The 22947-nt window shown below is 42.8% G+C and overlaps 1 protein-coding gene across 1 annotated transcript in view; it reads right to left on the bottom strand.

Annotated features, from left to right (window-relative positions):
* The window catches only part of LOC115090983, a 35096-nt gene that overhangs the window by 3024 nt on the left and 9125 nt on the right, over positions 1–22947 (bottom strand). Inside the window, exons 4-8 of the mRNA XM_029600728.1 lie at positions 21958–22041; positions 21588–21685; positions 19628–19791; positions 1372–1473; positions 122–208 (exon numbers count right to left, since the gene is read on the bottom strand). Coding sequence (XP_029456588.1) covers positions 122–208; positions 1372–1473; positions 19628–19791; positions 21588–21685; positions 21958–22041 — 535 coding nt within the window. The remainder of the gene's footprint in view (positions 1–121; positions 209–1371; positions 1474–19627; positions 19792–21587; positions 21686–21957; positions 22042–22947) is intronic.

Here is a 22947-nt window from a genome sequence, read left to right as displayed (position 1 = left end):
CGGGGCTCAGCTCCCCGATCGCTCCGATGCGCCAAGCTACCCTCGCCGCTTGATAAGTGCCGGCGACACATACAAAATGCCCCCGGTAATGCCGAGGTCTGCCCCTAGGACACCCACTCACCTGAGGCAGTGTTGGTCTTCACTTCCGTGGTGTATTTCCGCGGGATGGCGTAGTGACTTTCCTCTTCGTCACTTTCATTCTGCCCCTCTTTGTTTATTGCAGAAAAAAAACAAAAAAAACAATGGAAGCAATAACGACAGATCAATAATTGGGCGATTAGTCGTCATGCATTGAAAAAACATGTAGCATTAAGTAAATGCGTTTCCTTAGTGGTGGTGAGCACTGAAGCATTAACCTTAGACTAGAGAAATACATGCGCCTCTCCCCCCAATACAGCTGCTTTCCTTGTTGATTTCTCGACCTGCATGAATTTGAGAAGGAACAGCAGGGGGCACCAACCTCCGAAACATTTACCGGGTTCTAGATATTGGCGAGCCAGCAGCCTGCAGGTGCTACGCTACCTTTGGCTAGCACCTTTCTCTGCTACCACTTGTCAGCGTACTCCTCCTCCTCCTCTATTACCTGTTTTCTTGAACAATGGACCTACTATAACAATCTTCCGCTATTGCGGGAGGTGCAAGTTATTTCACACGGTTGGGGTTAGTCTTGCGAAGTCTGATCCAAGAGAATGTGTACAAATAACGCACACTAATAACACCTCCTCTTCCGCCATAACATTCAGTAATCATAAGCTACATCTTAATGCTCAGCCGGATTCCAAGAATTCCGATGAATTTGAACGCTGTAAAGGAATGGTTGAGGGTTGAAGTCTTACCTTAAAGCTGTCGTGACCCAGTTTTAGCAGAAACCTGTTACCTCCAACAAGGGAAATTACAGTATAGAAGCGCTTCAACCCTTCCTCCCTATGTCACATTAGATCTATTACCTTCAGTTACTCTTTCTGCTCAGCCAACAAGAAAATTCTTAAAAAAAGAAATCTTACTACACTCTGCCTGCATGGTACACCTTGCGATCCTTCAAGTTTAGACTGAGTACTAATAGGAAAGGTACTCAGGCAGTGTTTACAGAGCTTCCCAAACCTGTCCTGGGGACCCCTCAGCCAGTCGGGTTTTCAGGATATCCACAACGAATATGCATGAGATAAATTTGCATATCATGGAGACTCAGTATATGCAAATTTTACTCATGCATATTCGTTGTGGATATCCTGAAAACCCGGCTGGCTGTGGGGTCCCCAGGACAGATTTGGGAAGCCCTGTAAATAAGTTCCTGAGACAGCAGACCAGGCTGCTGGAGTAAATCTCCCCTTACACAGCGCTATGTGAACTGCTTTTACGCCCCACGCTCACCTGTGCTTTCACTGGCCCTTCTGATCAAGCTTCTCGGTTTGGGAACGTCATACTCATTCTCGTCTTCACTGGTGTCCCCTTCTTCACTGGAACTTTGATTCTCTTGGCACAAAAGTGGAACAGAACAAAATAATTCACCGATGTGCATTCTCTCTGCTCCTCCTGCAATATGTACGATCTGCTTGCTTAAGTGATAAAAAAAAAAAACCATTTGCTACTGTCCAGACTGAGAATCCCTGAGCTCCTCCCAAAAGCACCTGATTGTTCCTGAGTTTGCTTCTCACAGCAGATCTTTCTTTATCTCCCCATTGCCCCTAACCAGCCTGTTGGAAATGTGGATAGCCTGGCATGGTGCATACCAAGAGTCTGCAACTCCGGTCCTGGAGTGCCACAAATAGGTTTGCTTTTCAAGACATCCACAATGAATATGCATGAGATGAGATATATATTTGCATACAATGTAGGTAGTGCATGCAAAGATATCTCATGCAGTCACCACCCTAGCCAGGCCATCCAGACCTGTTTGTGGCACTCCAGGACTGAAGTTGCCTGTCCCTGATGTTTATACTGCACTCTGTTAGAATCCCTTACTACAATTTTACCTGGACTTCTGTCTGAGATACACAGTTGTGTCAGATATGCTGTAGGTGATCAGAGTGGGTAAGAATGGGGCTGGTGCTAGCTTATTGCTGCCCTGTGTGAACAATTATTGTGGTGCCTCCACCTCCACCTCCTCCTCCCACACACACAATTCATTCACTTCTGTCTCAGGCCTGCCAAAAAAAAAAAAAAAAGCCCATTTCCATCCAGTGACAAACTTTAAACACTGCCACTCCTCTACCCTCTGGGTCTTCATCCCTTCCCCTGGAATCCATTGCTGGTGCGAGAGTATTAGGCAAATCTTATACCCTTGCACCCCCACCTTCTGCTCTCTTCACATACACAACTAAAAATTGAACATTTATAATAGATTTTACATGAAAAAGAATATTCAAAGTACAGTCTTCTCAGGTAAAAAAAATATCACAACAAGTATTTGCTTTGGTGCCAACCTGAAAACCCTACAAAAAAAAAGACGCTTGGAACCCATTTGGCATTAGGGCTACTGTAATGCATGTTAGGTGTGGGCTTGATCCTCAGAAAGCCATGAGTAAATTACAATTAAAATATAATAAACCTCCCACACCAAAACAGTTCCAACTGCCAGCACTTAAAAATGTAACAAACCTACCTATGAAAAGGCAACACTGCAAATATTACACCAGGCCCTAAAACACCAATACACCTCATACTAGGAAACAGAACAAACCAAGCTGGTATAAATTCCTGTACGCTAGCAGAAGCTCTCATCTCAGTCACACATGCAGAACACAGGCAGACCCTCACCAAATACAGGAAAAAGAAACCATAAAGTATAAATAGAAACATGCAGGCAAAAACTGAATAGGAAAATCACAACAAGTCAGTCTCTATGCAGTGTAACAATGGAAAAACAGAAACCACCACCAATTCTCAGACATTAAACAATAAAATCAAGAAATATAATAAATACATTAATCAGAATAGTATAAACATACTAATAAAATGAATATTTCAAAACAGCCGATGAACAGAAGATCCATTAATTAAAATCTCATACAATTTGTTTTAAATTTCTCAAATACCAATAAAATATTTCAAAACAGCAGACACAAATAGCATCCAAAAATTAAAACTAATAAGGATAAAATAATTCACGCTCACCATACCTGGAAACTTTTGATTTCCAGTCACTCAGATTGTTGTGGATCAGTGAGAGAGGGATGCATAAACTTTCTCCTCTCTCATGCACATGCATACATATGCACTCTGCTTCATACACTCACATGCTCACTCCCTCTTACATACACATGCTCACATGCACATGCTCCCTCTCTCTCACACACATTCTCACATGCACATGCTCCCTCTCTCTCACACACATTCTCACGCTCACACATGATCCATCCTACATATAACATGTTCACACACACGTTCCTTCTTACATACACATATACACACGATCCTTCTTATATACACACACACACACACAAGATCCATCTTTCTCACATATATATGCTCAGACACACATACACACACTCACAAACACGGCCCTGCAACTTCCTCTTGTTTGCTGCGCGGCTTTGTGGCTCCTCCTCTTGCCCTGTGCTCTTCCTCTTCTTCACCGTGGCCCTGTCTTCCTCTTCTTCGCCGTGCAACCCTACGGCTCATCATCATCGCCATGCAACAGGTTGGGACCACTGGACAGAAGCACCAGCAGCTCACTCGGCCTCAGGCTGCTGCCCCTTCCAGGCCGCTGCCCTGTGCAAGTGCACGGCTTGCACAGTGGGTTGCACCGGCCCTGGGTAAGAATGTCTCCGTCAGAAAGAGATTACATGGAGTCTCAGTTTGCTGGATTATGCACACCTCCTGGATGCAATAATCGGAGCATTAAGAAACTGTGTGATAGTTTTTAGCGCACATTCTTAAACTGAGATTACAGTATTTTTAAACTCCTGATGCAGTAAGCTGCTAATATGCAAATACATTAGATGTAATAAAAACCACGCATTAACTGTAAAATGTGCATTCAGCATAGGCTAAATGCACATTTTAACTTGGGTAGGTGGGGGCAGGCATCCCTGCCATTATCTGTCAGGTGTTCCTTATCGCTTGATGCTGCTAGATAGATAGATAACTCAGTACTTATCCAGGAAGTGGTGGCTACTGCTTCCACTTACCTTGATTAGTCAGTACTTATTCAGCTAAGTGTTAAACTTTTTTTTTTTTTTAACTTTTCCCCCCCTTTTAAATGCCAGCACAGTAGCACTGAAACTTAACTCCAGCTCTGACACAGCAGTTACGTTTCCAGTGCTAAGAAAGGTACGTTGGCCAAATGCAATCTCTGCATCGGAGGTGGGGAGGGAGTAATGCTTAATGCCCTCATTTGCATGGGATTTCCATGAGAGGATGCTAAGCAGTACACACCCACTGATGAACACATTTTCTGCGCACAGAACTCCTTGCTGCATTTGCAGTGTTTGCGCAGAGAAAATATGCAGTCAAGTGCAGAGAGAAAAATGCGTTTGACTGAATTGCACCTTTCCGCATCGGCCAGAAAGTGCATTCAGCTGAACGCAGTTTTACCCACATTTAAACGCATATTTCGTGCAGCTAGACATTATTCCCAATGCAAGACAGAGTTTTACCTGCACAAAATGTACATTTAAAAATATGCACTTAGCTCAGCGCCCTCACATGGAAATTCCATGCAAATGAGGGCATTAAGCATTCCCTCCCAGAGTAGAGAGATGCATTGGCTGAGCACATATTTTCTTAACACTAGAAACTATATACATGGTCAGAGGTGGAGAAGAATTTCTTTTTTTTTTTTTTTTATAATTTTATTTTTATCATTTCAAACTTAACAGCAAGACAATTCTTACTTACAGAAAATAGGAGTACATTGGTACATCATAAGGAATTTCAATCTACTCACGGAAACCAAAACTAAGTCTACCTTATGCTGGATCCACCATCGGGGATCCCCCCGTACTCGGGAGGACAAGCGACAGAGGCTCGACAGTGCATTTATTTTTTTGGTCTAACCTCTGCTCCTATATGGTCTCTCCTGTTCAGCCCGAGTTAAAATGTGTGCTCAGCCTGGACTGACCGCACATTTCGACTCTGTGTACACACATTTGAACTCTTGATGCATTAGCATAGTATTAACTTACTGCATTAGAAGTAAAAAAAAAAAAAAAAAAGCACAGCTCTTATCGCACAGGTTATTGCACTGGGCTGAACTGTGTCGGTTTGCTCTCTTATCTGTTGCACTTAAGCACAGATGGTTTTGCTGGATTGCAGGTGTGTCATCAAAGCAAGGCTAGCAAAGCAAAGAGGGAAGTAAGAAATGAAAATGAAAACGGTGCAGGATTGTTAATATTTATGAAGGGGTGTCAGGACACTATCAGTCCTTTTTTTTTTTTACCCAGCTAACTATGGACTTCTCTTCTGCCATCAGCAGAGACCCCACCTAAGCCCTGCCAGCCCTAGTACCCAAAGGGTCAACTCGAGGGGAACTTGGGCTGGTATAGGTGAAGGTCCCGAGTGGTCTCTGGTTCTCCTGGATCTGCCTGCTGGCGGTGAGAACCTGCAGGGCTAATTCCCTGCAGGTAGTGTCAATCTTTCCTCAGTCCAAAGTCCACAGAAACAATAATAAGACTTGCCTTACTGGATCAGACCAGAGGTCCATCAAGCCCAGTATCTTGTTTCCAACAATGGCCAAACCAGGTCACAAGTACCAGGCAAATTGCCAAGGGGTAGATAGATTCCAAATTGCTTATCTGAGGGATAAGAAGTAGATTTCTGCAACTCCACCTTAATAATGGTTTATGGACGTTTCCTCCCAGGGTCAGCAGGATGCCTATTTGATTGGGGAGGGGGGGGGGGGGCATGCAAATTGCCTCCAACTCCACCCCTAACTCCATTCCCAATTATCATTCTTTTCCACACACTGGGTTTGGGGAGGAAGGAAGATAAGGGATCTGGATATATGAAGCAAGGAAATCACAGAGTAATCCTGGGGGAATTCTGTGCACAAAATTTTAAAATTCTGCAAATTTTATATTGGTCAAAATAACACTATATACACCAATCTTTAAAATGTAATACAGAAACGTTATTACCCAAAGATGCAGTCTTAAATATTTTGAGAAGAATTTTCCTAGAAGTGCTCTGTAAGAGTGTCTCTTCCACCCTCCCTCTCTCTCTCTACTCTCCTGGCCAGACCCCTCTCAGGCTCCACTCTCTATCATTTCTCCCCTCTCCCTACAAGCTCAACCCCTTCCACAATCTCCACCTCCCAGCCCCCCACTCCCAGAGTTTGACCCCTCTCCCATAAGCCCCTCACACAGGCTTCCTCCTCCCACTCTCTCACACATATACGCCTCCTCCCACAGGCTTTCTCTGTCTTTCTTTCACATGCTTACCCCCCCTCTCACAGGCTCCCTCTGTCCTTCTCTCACACATGCACATAACCTCAAACAGGCTCCATCTCTCTCTCTCTCACACACACACAGACACCCTCACACAGGCTTCTTCTCTTTCTTGCACTCTCACACAGCCTGCACATAGGCTCCCTCTCACACACACATACAAAACATACAACCTCACAAAATCCCTCTGTCACACACACCCCAATTCAGGCTCCAAATCATACACCACAAACCCTCCTGTGTGTAGTCATTCTGCACACACTCATACCCTCCCGGCATTCTACTCACACACACACACAGGCTGCGTCGCCCTAATCTCCTGCAAGTGGGCCTCCCGGACCTCTCTCGTGTTCATTCTCCTGGCCATGAGCAGGATGGGCTCCACTTGTGGCCCACTGGGCCTCCTTCGACTTCAACTACTGATGAAATTACACAGGATGAGTTGGAGACAGGAGCTTTGGGCACCTCAGTCTTCTCCTCCTCCTCCCCTACTGAGTCCCATCATAGTTCTTTGAATGACATCATTCAATGCACAAGGCTCGGACTCGGCAAGAGAGGAGGAGAAGGAGAATGAGACACCCAAGGATCTGTAAAGCTCCTGTCTCCACCTCATCCAGTGTAATTTAATCAACAGTATGTGAGGGGATCTGGGGCAGCAAGCAGTTAAGCATGAATACAGCAAGCACCGTCCAATTGCCACCAGTGCATTCTTTATTTTTTTCTTTGTTTTGTTTTTAGAAAACCCCTGTCCCGCAGCAATTTGAAAGCAGGAGGGGGAGGAGGGGGAGGAGTCAAGACTGTCAATTTTTTGGGGAGTGCCATGGCCCCTGTGACACCTATGTTTCCTCCAGGAACTTGTGCAAACCTTTTTTAAATGCAGTTACACTATTAGCTTTCACCACATCCTCTGGTAATGAATTCCAGAGCATAATTGTGTGTTGAGTAAACATTTTCTATTATTAGTTTAAATATCACCCAATAACATCTTTGTGTTTCCCCTAGTCTTTGTTCTTTTTGAAAGAATTAACAACCAATTAACATTTACTCGTTCCATTCCACTCATTATTTTATAGACCTCTATCATATCTCCCCCTCAGCCGTCTCTTCTCCAAGCTGAATTTTCCTAACCTCTTTAGCCTTTCCACATTGGCGAATCGTTCTATCCCCTTTATCATTTTGTTTGCCTTTCTCTGTACCTTTTCTAATTCTACTATATTTTTTTTGAGAAGTACACACAATACTCAAGATGAGGTCCAACCATGAAGTGATACAGAAGCATTATGATATTGTCTGTTTTATTCTCAATTCTTTTCCTAATAATCCCTAGCATTCTATTTTCTTTCTTGGTTGCTGCTGCACACTGAGCAGAAGATTTCAACGCATTATCAACAATGGCGCCTAGATCCTTTTCCTGAATGGTGACTCCTAGTATGGAACCTTGCATTTTGTAGCTATAATTTGGGTTATTCTTCCCTAAGTGCATCACTTTCCACTTGTCCACATTAAATTTCAATTGCTATTTGCATGCCCAGTCTTCCAGTTTTGCAATGTTCTCTTGCAATTTCTCACAATAATCTTGTGGTTTAATAACTTTGAATAATTTTGTGTCATCTGCAAATCTGATCACTCGTTTCCATTTCCAGATCATTTTAAAATATATTAAAAAATAGTGGTCCCAGAACAGATCCCTGAGACACTCTACTATTCACCTTTCTTCATTGGGAAAATTTATCATTTAGCCCTACTCTCTGTTTTCTGTCTTTTAACCAATTTGCAATCCACAATAGGACACTGCCCATTATCCCATGACTTTCATTTTCTAAGAAGTCTCTCATGAGGGACTTTGTCAAATGCTTTCCTGAAATCCAGATACACTCCATCAACTAGCTCACCTTTATCCACGTTTATTTATACACTCAAAAAAATGTAGCAAATTGACTAAATCCATATTGGCTTTATCTCATTAAACTATGCTATCTATAGGCTCAGCAATTTTGTTCTTTATGATAGTTTCCACCATTTTGCCTGGCACAGACATCAGACTCACTTGTCTGTAGTTTCTTGGATCACCTACCTCTTGATCCATTTTTGAAAATTGGTGTTACACTGGCAACCTTCCAGTCTTCAGGCACCATAGATGATTTTAATGATAGATCACAAATTACTAATAGTAGGTCTGCAATTTTTTTCAGTTCTTTCAGCATTCTAGGATGTATACCATCTGGTCCAGGTGATTTGAGTTGCAGTCAGGCTCGGGGCCTGAACACTAAGAACATAAGAAATTGCCATGCTGGGTCAGACCAAGGGTCCATCAAGCCCAGCATCCTGGGCTTGATGGACCAACAGAGGCCAAACCAGGCCACAAGAACCTGGCAATTATCCAAACATGAGCCCTTGGGCCACACACAACCCCAGGGCAAGTCTCCAAGGTACGCACCATGGGTAGGTGAGCGCATCCGGGCTAGGGCTGGGCTTGAGAACACGCTTGAACTTGGAGCATGGCTTGAACTCGAAACACTTGAAGACCTCACTGAACCTGCACGCACAGGAGTGAGACCCAGCAACGCATAGTTGGTTTTCAGGGTAGCCCACCGGCCACTCGATAGCCCTTTCGGACATGCTGCTTGGGAATGGCTAATGCATCAGAACAGACGGAGGCAGAGAACTCAAAAAAAGACGTGTTGAAGGCTTGAACATGATTCTGAAGACTTGGAACTTAAACAAAGGCACTGAAGACTTGGACAAGATAAAGGTTCAGAAGGAGCCCTGCGCCACAGTGCACCCTACACAGCCAATGGGCTGGTCACAGATTACGAAGACGGCGGCACAGACTCTGGACTTGGAATGAGGAACAAGGAGATCTGCTGGCTGGAGAAGCTTCATGAGACTGGAACTAGGAACAAGACTAGGAACTTAGACTCAAAACGTGACTTGAAACTTGGAACTTTAAAACAAGGATGGACTCCGAGGACTTGATCCAGTGAAGACGGATTTGGAGACATTGTATCAAGCCTTGTGTTATGAGGCACCCTACACAGCCCACCATGGGCTGATCACGGACCACAACACTGGCATGCTTGCAAGAACTTGGAATTAGGAATGAAGACTTGGACAGACACTGAGGAGATGAAGACTAGGACTCTGGAAACATGGATCAGATCTCTGAAGACTTGGCCCCAGGACTTTAGCAGCAATGTGACCTACACAGCTTACCGAGGGCTGGTTATGGTCCACACACTTGCAGGACTTGGGTGCAGGGCTCCAAGGGCTTGGAGAACTTGCACACAGGAACATGGTGGAGACTCAGGAAACTAGGAAGACCAGGAACACAACAAAGATTCTGGAATTCCGGAACAATGACGAAGACTTGGCCTGAGGACTACAGACACTGAAGACAGGAACCAGGAACCAACCAGAGATCAGGAACATGGAATGAAAAAATTCGGGACATGTTCTCCATCATAACAGGAGCATGACCATGGCAGACCTTGAAGGACGAAGAACACCATGGACAACCATGAAGGTCATTGCGAAGGCAACAAGGGACTGGCAGAGAAACACTTTTATAGGGCTGAAGGCGTGACATCATCAGGAAGGACTGCATGGCTTTTCCCTCCACGGTCCCCCTAAATTGTGAGCAGAGGTGCGCGCACCCAGAAGGACGTTGGGTGCAGAAGCAGCATGATGGAGGTGTTTCCAAGTCACATGGAGGAGTGGAGACTCGACATCTCTTCTGCTGCAGAATGGCAGCATAGGTCTGCGGCGGCAGCGTGAAGGATAGGGCATGCAGGAATAGCATGGGCAGAGATGACTCGGCACCACTTGGGAGTGGCAGCATGGCTTGGCAGAGTAGGCAGCTTCTCCAAGCCATGCCAGGAGGTAAGTGGAGCCGCTCACGGGTCTGTCCTGTGAGCAAGCGCAACAATTTTCTCTTCTAGTTTATCAATTTGCCCTAGTACATCTTCCAGGTTCATTGAGATTTGTTTCAGTTCCCCTGAATCTTTACCTTTGAGTATCATTTCTGGCCTGAGTACCTCCTTTCCATCTTCCTCAGGGAAGACCAAAGCAAGGAAATAATTTAGTCTGTCTGCTATAGCTTTGTCATCCCTGTGCCCTTTTTAGCCCTTTATCATCTAATGGTCCAATTGGATTTTGGTGTCTATAGGCTAGGGGTGGGGGGAAGAGGGGGTTCCTTCCAGAGATCAGAGAGCAGGAACCAGAGTGCCATGGCAGCATCCCTTTCAAATGATGTTAGTTCATGGCCCTTAAACAAGTGAGGGAAGGCTTATCTTTGGCCCAAGTATTTGGCACCTTCAAAATTTGGTGTCATAGGCAGCTATTAAGGATTTGCATTTGTTTTTAAACAAAAAGAAAAAATGCAATGAAACACTTGCCTTTTGTTTCATTTAAAAACAAAACTATATTATTTAATCTTACGCAATCTTTGTATTGCTCATAGCATCAGCCGCAGAAAATGAAGCAATCATGGTCATTAGAGTGTTTATGAATGTGTAGAGTTTATTTTCATGTATACAAGTTGCAATGTTACAATGCTGACAGTTGATTCAATAAAATACCATTTACACAAAAAATAAATAAATAAATAAATAAATAAATAAAACCTTCTAAATTCTTTTTTTTTTTTTTTTGCTGACTTTTGTTTCAGAAAATCAAGGAAAAAACCCTCCAAAACAGCTACCAAAACAGCAAAATTAATCCACTCATCCCCACTCACAGGCCTTTTTCATACTCCCTTCTCCCCCAGAGGTTTCTTATTACCTTTCTGGGGTGCATGAAGTAGAAAGGGGCTGAAGCGATCCCCATCACTCCTGCCCCACCTGGTCCCAATTAAAAAACAGGGCTGGTGGAAGAGGAAGGAGATTACCTGGCATCGCTGTCGCCATCGTTTCCTGCACAATTGAAACCGGGGGTAGAGAAAGCAAGCTTGCCCCGACGGAGCTACAGGGAACTTCCAGGGCCTGACGTCATCAGGGAGGAGTCGGTGGAGAGCTCCTCAAAACCCGACCCTCTTGCGGCGCACAGCCGATGCCAGCGCTCCGCCCAAGCCGCGCGCGCCTAAGGGGTGCGCAGCTTTGCCGGGAATTTTGGCCAGTGGTGATATATTTAGATCTCCTCCACCTGCAGTAAGTAATAATTTTAATTTCTCTTTTTCATATTAGTATATCTTTCTCCGAAGCCTCCAAGCAGGAATCAAAATATTTAAATACTGGTAAATGAAAACTTTCACATTTCCTTATTATTAATTTATTTCTTTTGGTATTTAAGAATGCCACACACAAAAAGGAAGGGGAAACTGAGAGAGGTGACTATTACATCCTCCCCAGTGAACCCCTCCCAGTCAAAAATTGAAAGTTTTTTCAACACAGTCCCTGGAAATACTCCCGTTGTAAGAGGCGCTGTGGTATCCACTACTGAGCTTGATGTGGATTCACCAGCCTCAGTCACTTCATTGAGTCCAGGAGCACCAAATACTCCTTCCCCTCCATGTAATTGAGCACAACCTTGAAATATCTGGGGAAAAGGTTCTACAAGAAGGAGGTGGAGTAGGACCTTGTAAACGAGGTGAAGGAGAAATCTCTGACACACGTAAAGATCTGATCGGTATTGGAGTCCCAGATTTAGCTGTCATTGCACCCAATAAAGTGGAAAAGCCTTCAGTAATTACGCTTGATAATGTCTGGACTGCGATTATGACCCTAGAAAAATCTATATCCACTTTGACTAACGTAGTAACAGATGTGAATAAAAGGATGTTGAAAATGGAACAACAGAATGAGACACAGAGTATACAAATGAAAGAACTGGATCAGAAGGTAGAACAAATAGAAAAAATACAAAGTGGACTAATACAAGGGGAAATAGTTCAGTAAAAAAAAAGCTGAAAAGAATTGAAAATGAATTGAGGTGCTTGAATTTGAGGGTGATTAATTTCCCTCAAATTAAATGTATTTCGACTCAAGAACAATTTAAACAATACATGACTACGATGTTAAAGATACCAGTAGAATCTACTGGCAAAAATATATTTCCTAGCTGGAAGAAGATTGAAAGAGAAAGAGGAAGACCAACAGGAGCCTCTTAATGTAACCGAGCTGCTTGAGTCATCAAATGAGGAAATAGTTGAAAAGAGAGGAACAATTCTGGTAAAATTTATTTTTCCCTCTGATAGGGATATGGTATTGAAATTGTATTTGAGGAACCGGACTGTTAAGTATTACAATCAACAAATCTGGATCTTCCCTGATGTCACAAAAGCGACTCAAAATAGAAGAAAGGAATTTTTAGCCTTGAAATATCTGGTAGACCAAGTGGGAGCTCAAATGACTATCTGCTACCCGAGTAAATGTATGTTAAAATTGAACAACATAAATTATATCTATTTTGAACCTACAGATTTAAAAAAGTTCCTAGAAGCTAAGAATCTGATTGGGGACATGGTAGCTGAATAAGGGTATTCGCATAATAGTAAATAGCAGGGTAAATATAATTCCAGTTTAATTAAATATTAATTTTCTTTGAAGTATGCTCAATCTAAAATTTTGATTCTTGCCTATTTTCATTGTAATAGGATGTCTAATAATGGGACAAATTAAAAGTTTAATATGATTTCCTTAGAATTCAATGACACAATGTTTCCCTTTTTTCTTATTGTTAAGTATTTTGGTTTTAGAACTATTGTAAAGTTAGACATCTGTAATGTATTATGACAATGTATTGTCATGAATTATAAAAAAATCAATAAAGTTTAAATTAAAAACAAAACAAACAAAAACAAAACAAAATGTGGCCAGCTGCCACACAGGCCGGTGCAAGGGTATTTCAGATGCCCTAGGCGAACCTTCTGTGCCCTGGCCCATCCACACAAGTAAAAATTATGCAATTATAACAGATTTTATATGAAAAAGGACATTCAGAATATAGTTTTCTGAGATAAAAATATCCCTTACAGCAGTGCATGTAGATATAATATAAGTATTATATGTCAACTAGAAAACCCTGCTAAAAAGCCAAAAAGACACTTAGAACCCATATGGTATTAGGCCTATTGTAACGCGTGAAAGTGTAGGTTAGGCACTCAAAGCCATGAGTAAGGTGAATTACAATTACAATAGAGTAAACCTCCCATACCAAAACGGCACTAACTGCCAACACTCAAATAGTAACAACCCTACCTATGAAAAGGCAATGCTGTAAATATTACACCAGGCCCTAAAACACAAATACACCGCCTATAAGAAAACACACCCTCTCCCTCTTTCTCTCTCTCATACACCCCCTCACACAGACACTCTCTGTCTCTTGCACACAAACACACACACACACACACACACACACACTCATATAGGCTCCCTCTCTCCTCCTAGCTCATACAGGCTCTCTCTCTCTCTCACACACACACTCATAAATGCACCCAATCTTCACTCATACACATTCCCTCACACAGGCTCCCTCTCTCACTCACACATACACAGAGGTACTCTCATTTTCCCACCACACAAACACACAGATAAAGAGGCACACTCCTTCCCTCACACATACACACACACACACACATAAGAACATGCCATACTATTATACGACTCCCCACTGGCATGTCTCAAGGTGAATGGTGGATACTCGGCTCCATTTCAAGTACAAAGGGGTACTCGTCAAGGGTGTCCTCTATCACCACTCCTCTTTGCACTCTTCTTAGAGCCATTTGCCATTAGTATACGAAATAATCCACGGATACAAGGCATGCACATAGATAATCTTACATCTAAAATGGCCCTTTTCGCCGACGATATTCTATTTTCTGTAACTAACCCTGATAAATCCTTGCCGGAGATAGTATTGGAAATCTCTAAATTTAGCTCTGTGTCCGGCTTTAAAATAAATTGGGATAAGTCGGAGATACTAAATTTATCAGTTTTACCAGTCCAAGTGGAGGTTTTAAAGTCGACTTATGCGTTCAAATGGGCCTCTAAAAAGATAAAGTACTTGGGAATATACCTTGGCAGTCTTGAGGATCTTTTTCATCTTAATTATACCCCATTATTGACAAAAATCTTTCCAGAATTAGAAGAATGGGATAGATATCACATATCGTGGCTCGGCAGAATAGCCGTTCTGAAAATGAATATCCTCCCACGCTTGCTATATTTGTTTCAGACTCTCCCCATACAGGTTCCTAACCGAGACTTGTTAAGATGGCAGCGTAGATTTCTGAAATATATATGGAAAGGTAAAAAACCCAGGGTCTCTAGGAAAATTTTATACCTATCTAAAGGTCAAGGGGGCCTAGGTGTACCGAACTTACTGTGGTATCATGCTGCTGCTCATCTTCGCGCCATTGTTGACTGGCATAAAAAGCCTGTGGATAAAGCTTGGGTAAAAATGGAACAAGCTATGTTGGGACGAATGCCTCTTTCAGCTCTCATCTGGCAGCCCAAAGTTTCCTGGCTGGCACTATCCAGGACTCCTTTGCCCACGCAGACTACACTTGGGATCTGGGATAGGTGGAGTCGGAGATTCCTGGGTTCCAGGATTTATACTACCCAGACTTATTTATTTCACAATAAGTTTTTTTCACCTGGGATCCCAAACCAGGCTTTTTCCCATTGGAAGGCCAGGCAAATAGTTACTATTTCCCAGGTGTGGGGCTCTCAAGGGATGACTACTTTCGAGGATTTACGGGCTAAATATGACCTTCCACCCCAAGAATTGTACCATTATCTACAACTAAAGCACTTTCTGCTGTCCTACCCAATGCGTGATAGCTTGTTGCAAGGGATCACCTTTTTTGAGGGGTTGTGCATGGGGGCTAATAAGATATCAAAAATTCTATCCAAGTTATACAGGTTTCTGAATGCGGATATGTCTGATCCACCTCACTTTATTAAATCTTGGGAACAGGACCTTGGTCTAAAGGGTGATGTGGAAAGTTGGCAAGAAGTATTTAAGACTGTTGGCAAAGGCTTGATAGCAGCTTCACTGATTGAAAACTGTTATAAAATGGTTTACCGATGGCATTATAGTCCCCTACAATTAAATAGCTTTTATCCTGGCTTGTCTAGGAAATGTTGGAAACAATGTACTCAAGAGGGTTCGTATATGCATATGTGGTGGACCTGTCCCTATATCCAACAGCTATGGCAGCAGATATTTGCATGGCTTTCGGAGATGGGCTTTTCTAATGTCTCTTTCTCTGCTAGTCAAGTTCTGCTCAATGTATCCGAATCCTTAATGGTTTTTTCCAGGACAAGTATTGAATATTATATTTTTGTGGCCACCCGTTGCATCATAGCTAAATATTGGGGATCCCCCACTGTCCCTACGTTGTCTGAGGTGCAAGCCAAAGTTTCCTTAATCTATAGACTGAGCAAAATTACTGCATGTAAAAATAAGAAGGTTCGTGCTTTTTATACAGTCTGGGAACCATATGACATCTGGAAGACACGGGGGGGACTGGGAGTATCCGCGTCGGGTTAGTTCCTTGTCATTTTCTGGCAAGTATTTACACAGACTGTGCAGAGAGTACGGATTGCATATGAAGCCTTGTTGTCCCTGCATTTTTAAACCATTTTTATACTGTGATCTTTGCTTATATGAGCTAGGGAAGGGGGTTGGGGAGGTCATGGGGTTCTATTACTGAAAAGTGATGCATTTCCATACAGGTACTAGATGATTATAGTGTATTCCGTCATGATTGGTTTTCCTAGAATTCTAGGCTTGTCTTAAACATTAGTGGTCCTTAGTTTCGCTGTTCAATCTATGTACTTCTTATTTTATACTGATGGAACCACTCAATTGTTGTTTTCTTTGTACTGTTTTATTGCATCACAATAAACACATTTAATTGGAAAAAAAAGAACATGCCATACTGGGTCAGACCAAGGGTCCATCAAGCCCAGCATCCTGTTTCCAACAGTGGCCAATCCAGGCCATAAGAACCTGGCAAGTACCCAAAAACTAAGTCTATTCCATGTTACCGTTGCTAGTAATAGCAGTGGCTAATTTCTAAGTCAACTTAATTAATAGCAGGTAATGGACTTCTCCTCCAATAACTTATCCAATCCTTTTTTAAACACAGCTATACTAACTGCACTAACCACATCCTCTGGCAACAAATTCCAGAGTTTAATTGTGCGTTGAGTGAAAAAGAACTTTCTCCAATTAGCTTTAAATGTGCCACATGCTAACTTCATGGAGTGCCCCCTAGTCTTTCTATTATCCGAAAGCATAAATAACCAGTTCACATCTACCCGCTCTAGACCTCTCATGATTTTAAACACCTCTATCATATCCCCTCTCAGCCGTCTCTTCTCCAAGCTGAAAAGTCCTAACCTCTTTAGTCTTTCCTCATAGGGGAGCTGTTCCATTCCCCTTATCATTTTGGTAGCCCTTCTCTGTACCTTCTCCATCACAATTATATCTTTTTTGAGATGCGGCGACCATAATTGTACACAGTATTCAAGGTGCGGTCACACCATGGAGCGATACAGAGGCATTATGACATTTTCCGTTTTATTCACCATTCCCTTTCTAATAATTCCCAACATTCTGTTTGCTTTTTTGACTGCTGCAGCACACTGAACTGACGATTTCAATGTGTTATCCACTATGACGCCTAGATTTCTTTCTTGCTTGTGATTTAACTACTCTGAACAATTTTGTATCATCTGCAAATTTGATTATCTCACTCGTTGTATTTCTTTCCAGATCATTTATAAATATATTGAAAAGTAAGGGTCCCAATACAGATCCCTGAGGCACTCCACTGCCAACTCCCTTCCACTGAGAAAACTGTCCATTTAATCCTACTCAGTTTCCTGTCTTTTAGCCAGTTTGTAATCCATGAAAGGACATCACCACCTATCCCATGACTTTTTACTTTTCCTAGAAGCTGCTCATGAGGAACTTTGTCAAACGCCTTCTGAAAATCCAAGTACACTACATCGACCGGTTCACCTTTATCCACATGTTTATTAACTCCTTCAAAAAAGTGAAGCAGATTTGTGAGGCAAGACTTGCCTTGGGTAAAGCCATGTTGACTTTGTTCCATTAAACCATGTCTTTCTATATGTTCTGTGATTTTGATGTTTAGAACACTTTCCACTATTTTTCCTGGCACTGAAGTCAGGCTAACTGGTCTGTAGTTTCCCGGATCGCCCCTGGAGCCCTTTTTAAATATTGGGGTTACATTAGCTATCCTCCAGTCTTCAGGTACAATGGATGATTTTAATGATAGGTTACAAATTTGTACTAATAGGTCTGAAATTTCATTTTTTAGTTCATTCAGAACTCTGGGGTGTATACCATCCGGTCCAGGTGATTTACTACTCTTCAGTTTGTCAATCAGGTCTACCATATCTTCTAGGTTCACCGTGATTTGGTTCAGTCCATCTGAATTATTATCCATGAAAACCTTCTCCAGTACGGGTACCTCCCCAACATCCTCTTCAGTAAATCCCGAAGCAAAGAAATCATTTAATCTTTCCGCAATGGCCTTATCTTCTCTAAGTGCCCCTTAGAGATATTCTTCCAGTGTCTCTCTGGATCACAGGCTCTCTTAGTTTCTCATTCTGGGCTTCTGCTTCGTCTACCTTCTGCAGGCAGTAAGGGTCCCCAGCTCTTCCCAGACTTTCCTTTCTTCGGCCATTCCCAGGCCCCTCTCTCTTTCTCTCTTCTGTCTTCTGCCATGAGTGGGATGGGCACTGCTCACAGCCTGCCAGGCCTATCTTTGATGGTGAGCAGGATGGGCTCCGCTTGTGGCCCCACATGGCTGCTCTTTGCTGCCCCCTAATGGTTGGCGCTTTAGGCAACCACCAAGTTCGCTTAATGGAAGCACTGGTCCTGCTGCCACAGCATGCAGCCATACACGAAAAAGGCGCTTGCCTCAGGGCTGGCCAGCATCACTTTCAAAGCAGAACCCAGTGGGGCAGGAGTGACTGGGTTTGCTCCTGCCCCTTTCTACGTTGCACACCCTAGGAAGGGAGTAAGAAACCTCTAGGGAAGGCCTGGGGGGGGGGGGGTTTGCACTGGGGGAGGGGAGCTGTTTATTTTTCTTTTTTTCATTCATTGTTTTAAATGTAATGTTTATTTTGGTTCAGTAAACAAAATGGAATTAAATAAACATTAAACAAACTGAAATGAAAATTTGCAAAACCACCCAAAATGAAAACCAAAACAATTTTTTTCAAATCTGGGCCTGATCCACTCATAAGATTTGTAAAATAACATGACATGCTATGGTAGGCCCATTTTATCCAGTAGAATATACAAGATCTCTCTTGATACATCATGTTATGGGTCAAATCTAATAAGAGAGAGATAACTCCCTTTAAAATAGCTAGGCCTGTCTGGCAGCCTGCTAGTACAGTAATAACTAGAAGTCCTAGCAAAAACACATGCGCTCACGTAGCAGAGTCTGTTTGGCAGACTGCACACTCCTTGTGTTGATGGTTGGTGCGGTGGGTTGGTGCTGTCGGGGTACCACTGGGAAAGGTCACAAGGACCTGGGAGGCTGGATATTCAGGTAACAGCCATATTAGTGTTTGTGGCTGTTTGGATTATTGTAGAACCTTGTGATTGGACACATGGGAGCAGCGGGATGCTGGGTGTGAACTTAAAAGGGGATCTTGCAGGCTTGTCTACCTGGGAGGGCACTGTAGAGTGGAAGAAAAAGGTAAAACCCATCTTGGTTAAGGAGTGATATCCTACAGGTGATCACACTCTATCACTGGCAATTGGGATATATCCTTGGCAGGACAGACAGGAATAATTAGGTAGACTTGGATACATCTGTTGATCATATCTGCCATCATGTTACTATATAGTTAATTTAATTGGCAGTTTAAAAAAATCATTAAGAGCACCTTTATTTCATTCTGCTTTTATTGAATGCCAGAAGAGATATTTGTATCTACATTTTTTTAGCATGCTCCATTTACTTAGCAATGTTCTCTGTTCCTCACTGGAACCCCCTGTGGGCATCACAGTGATACATATTAAGTGGGATTACAGCACGAGTAGTATCAAGACTGCAGCCATCGTAAAAGGTATAAGAAATGCAATATGACAATAGAAAAGAAAAAGGAGACAAAAAACCAAGACCAAGAGATGGCGCAAGAGAACCAAGCAACTAGCAAGGTGATAATTGAGAGAGTACTGCCGCTTTAATGCACTCTAATGAGTACAATCCAAATTCTGATTTGGAAAATAAATTCAAAGAATCTTACCCGGTCTGACGAAGTTTCCAGTCTGCCTGGTCTCACATGACAGACTATTAACGGATGTATTAGGCTCACAGTCTCTGATCTCCTGGGGTGTTCTGGAGTCCAGTTGACTCTCTGTAGGGCTTTGACCACTCTGAAGTGTTTGCAGCAAGCTAGGAATGTCATGCCTAAAGGTGGGGAAAAGCACCCAAAATACAAATGGTTAAAGATGCTTCAGAATGCTCCGTAAGTTCAGGCAGACCAAGTCGAAGCTCACGGAGGGCAAGGTCACAAAACCTTATTACAGGGAGGACAATAATTAGAGCCAGGGAAGGGGCCAACGAGGCATAAAACAGGGTAGGGAGGAAACTCAAAGAGCATCAGAAGTCGAAATTTGGAGGGAGGGCCGAGATTTTACAGGTAGTTTTTGGGTTATCAAGTTACAAACATTAACTTTCTTATTACATTTCTGAAATCATTTTGTGTAGTTCTTTGGAGTTCTCAACCAAAAGGGGCACATTAAAACAGAGACAAGATATATCAGATGGGTGTCTAATTTGCTCTTGTTAAGCTCTGTCTGCCTACTGAAGAAGACCACTGAAGGACAAAGGTTGGATCTGATGGGCTAGAATTGTTTTTTTTATGTATATCCACAATGAATAAGCATGAGATATATTTGCATACAATGGCATCGGTGCAGGCAAATTTATGTCATGAATATTCATTGTGAATATCCTGAAAAACCAAACTGGCTAGGGGCTCCTTAAAGACTCAGGGACATTGGCTAGAGGCTGACATTAGACATCTCTCTCCACCTCCTCCCCCCACCCTGGGGTGACACCATACTATCACAAGTGTGCACACATTGACAGTGCGGTGTACCTGATAACAGGAGCCCTAGGCAGCTTCCGACCAGGAAGCAGGGAAAGAGTTAACTTCTAGCTGTAATATGGGAGAGGGAGGTGAAAAGCTGAACTGGTCTTTTCCTTCCGGCAAAGGATGATTGATCATACAATTAATTTAGATAATAAATTGAGGATGTTTAGTTAATCAGATTGCTAGTTTGCCCAAAACCTCCTGTGTCTCTTATTCTGTGTGCAGTGCAGGAGGAGGGAAACCAGGCTATTCCAGTACATGAAGATGTTGTTTCTTTTGGCTTTTTGTTAAGTGAAAAGTTCTAAAACAGATAAATCTTCTGAAATGTGCTTAGCTGGTAGAGTGACATGCAATTCTTTAGAAGATGAACTCCCGCACTGACTGGACCACACAGAATCACTCAGCCAACACAAAGATGACTCCTCTTATGAAACACCAAAAGAATCCTTGTTCTCTGTGTAGCTATAAACTTAGAAAGGTTCATATATACCAAAGTGATTGTGGTGGTGAAGGACAGAGAGATGAAGGCGGGCAGGAGGCATAAGGGAGAACCCTTTTACCTGTCACACTAAGATCGGTTCTCTGCTTTTCGTTTTGATGCCTGCAGAACCGTGGATGGTTGTGAAATTAAACTATTATTTAACAACAAATATGAAAGCAAATAAGGTACATGGAAGAAAGGGATGTGGGTGTGGGAAGCGGCAGACTGTCTGAGAATATCTGATCTGTGCTACTGTGCCTTCCAACTGAGGATAAAGATCTTTGCAGGAGGAACTTAAAAATGTATGCTGAGTTTTGCTTGCGTGCACTTATTATTTACTTAAGGCGAGGGTGGTGAGCACCCTCAGCGCACACAGGCCCTGCCATGTGTTCAGGGTGCTACGTTTTGAAGGTGTCAGATACTCAGGTGGAAGAGAAGAGGAGCCTGCTCCGGCTTGTTTTACGGGCCTGCGTCGCCGCCACTGCGCTCTCTCACCTCCAGAGAGGAGCGAGGGGATAGAAAGCACCTCCCACTGCTCTCTGGTCCTTGCAGATCTTGAAATCTTAAATCCAGACTTTTTTTGCGTGTGTTCACAGAACATCAACACCACGTTAAAGGAGCTTTTACCATGTACAGGCTGAATCCTCTCTCCCCGGCCCTGGAAGTTGCATTGATTTCCATAAAAACTGAATCCACACAGCCCTTAACTCAGCAGATTCTGCAGCCTGGCAAAAGGAAAAAGAGGTTCAGCCAAGAATGATGTCTTCCAGGAGCAGGAGGTCTGCTCTATAAAACACATTTTATTGCTGCATTTCAGTTTCCTTGGCAGGGCACTGGATGCCAGCAAGGAAAAGAAATACTCCAAGGGGAAAAATGAAAACAAAGCAATTTTCACTTTACTTAAACAAACATCAACAGATTGTCCTTCTCCCGCAAACGAAAACATTGAACCCAGTAAGCTCCAAGTGGTAATAGAGTCTGGCAAGAAGTTTCCTACCAGGAGTTTCTTTTTCCCATTTTTCATGGTGATCTCAAAAGTGTATTCATTTTCCGTGGCTTTCATTTCCCGCACTGACTGGACCTGTCAAAAGGAATGTTCCGCATTTACAGCAGCCAAGGAGTATCTGAAATGTGTCTTGGGGTTTTGTTTTTCATCATAAGAAAGTGAGAACATAAGAAACTGCCATGCTGGGTCAGACCAAGGGTCCATCAAGCCCAGCATCCTGTTTCCAACAGTGGCCAATCCAAGCCATAAGAACCTGGCAAGTGCCCAAACACTAAGAAGATCCCATGCTACTGCTGCTAGTAATAGCAATGGCTATTCCCAAAGTAAAGTTGATTAATAGCAGGTAATGGACTTCTCCTCCAAGAACTTATCCAAACCTGTTTTAAACCCAGCTACACTAACTGCACTAACTACATCCTCTGGCAACAAATTCCACAGTTTAATTGTGCGTTGAGTGAAAAAGAATTTTCTCCAATTTTTAAAAAATGTGCTACTTGCTAACTTCATGGAATGCCTCCTAATTCTTCTATTATCTGAAAGAGTAAATAACCAAATCACATTTACCCATTCTAGACCTCTATCATATCCCCCCTCAGCTGACTCTTCTTCAAGCTGAATAGCCCTAACATCTTTAGCCTTTCATCAGAGAGGAGCTATTCCATCCCCTTTATCATTTTGGTCGCCCTACTCTGTACCTTCTCCAGTGCAATTATATATTTTTTGAGATGCAGCGACTAGAATTCTACACACTACTCACCATGGAGCAATACAGATGCATTATGACATTTTCCATTTTATTCACCATTCCCTTCCTAGTTCCTAACATTCTGTTTGCTTTTTTGACTGCTGCAGCACACTGAGCTGATGATTTCAATGTATTATCTACTATGATGCCTAGCTCTTTTTTTCTGGGTGGTATCTCCTAACATTGTGTAACTACAGCAAGGGTTATTTTTCCCTATATGCATCACCTTGCACTTG

The sequence above is a fragment of the Rhinatrema bivittatum genome, chromosome 4 (assembly GCF_901001135.1).
Source record: "Rhinatrema bivittatum chromosome 4, aRhiBiv1.1, whole genome shotgun sequence".
Lineage (NCBI taxonomy): Eukaryota > Metazoa > Chordata > Amphibia > Gymnophiona > Rhinatrematidae > Rhinatrema > Rhinatrema bivittatum.
This window is presented reverse-complemented; position numbering and strand designations above follow the sequence as displayed.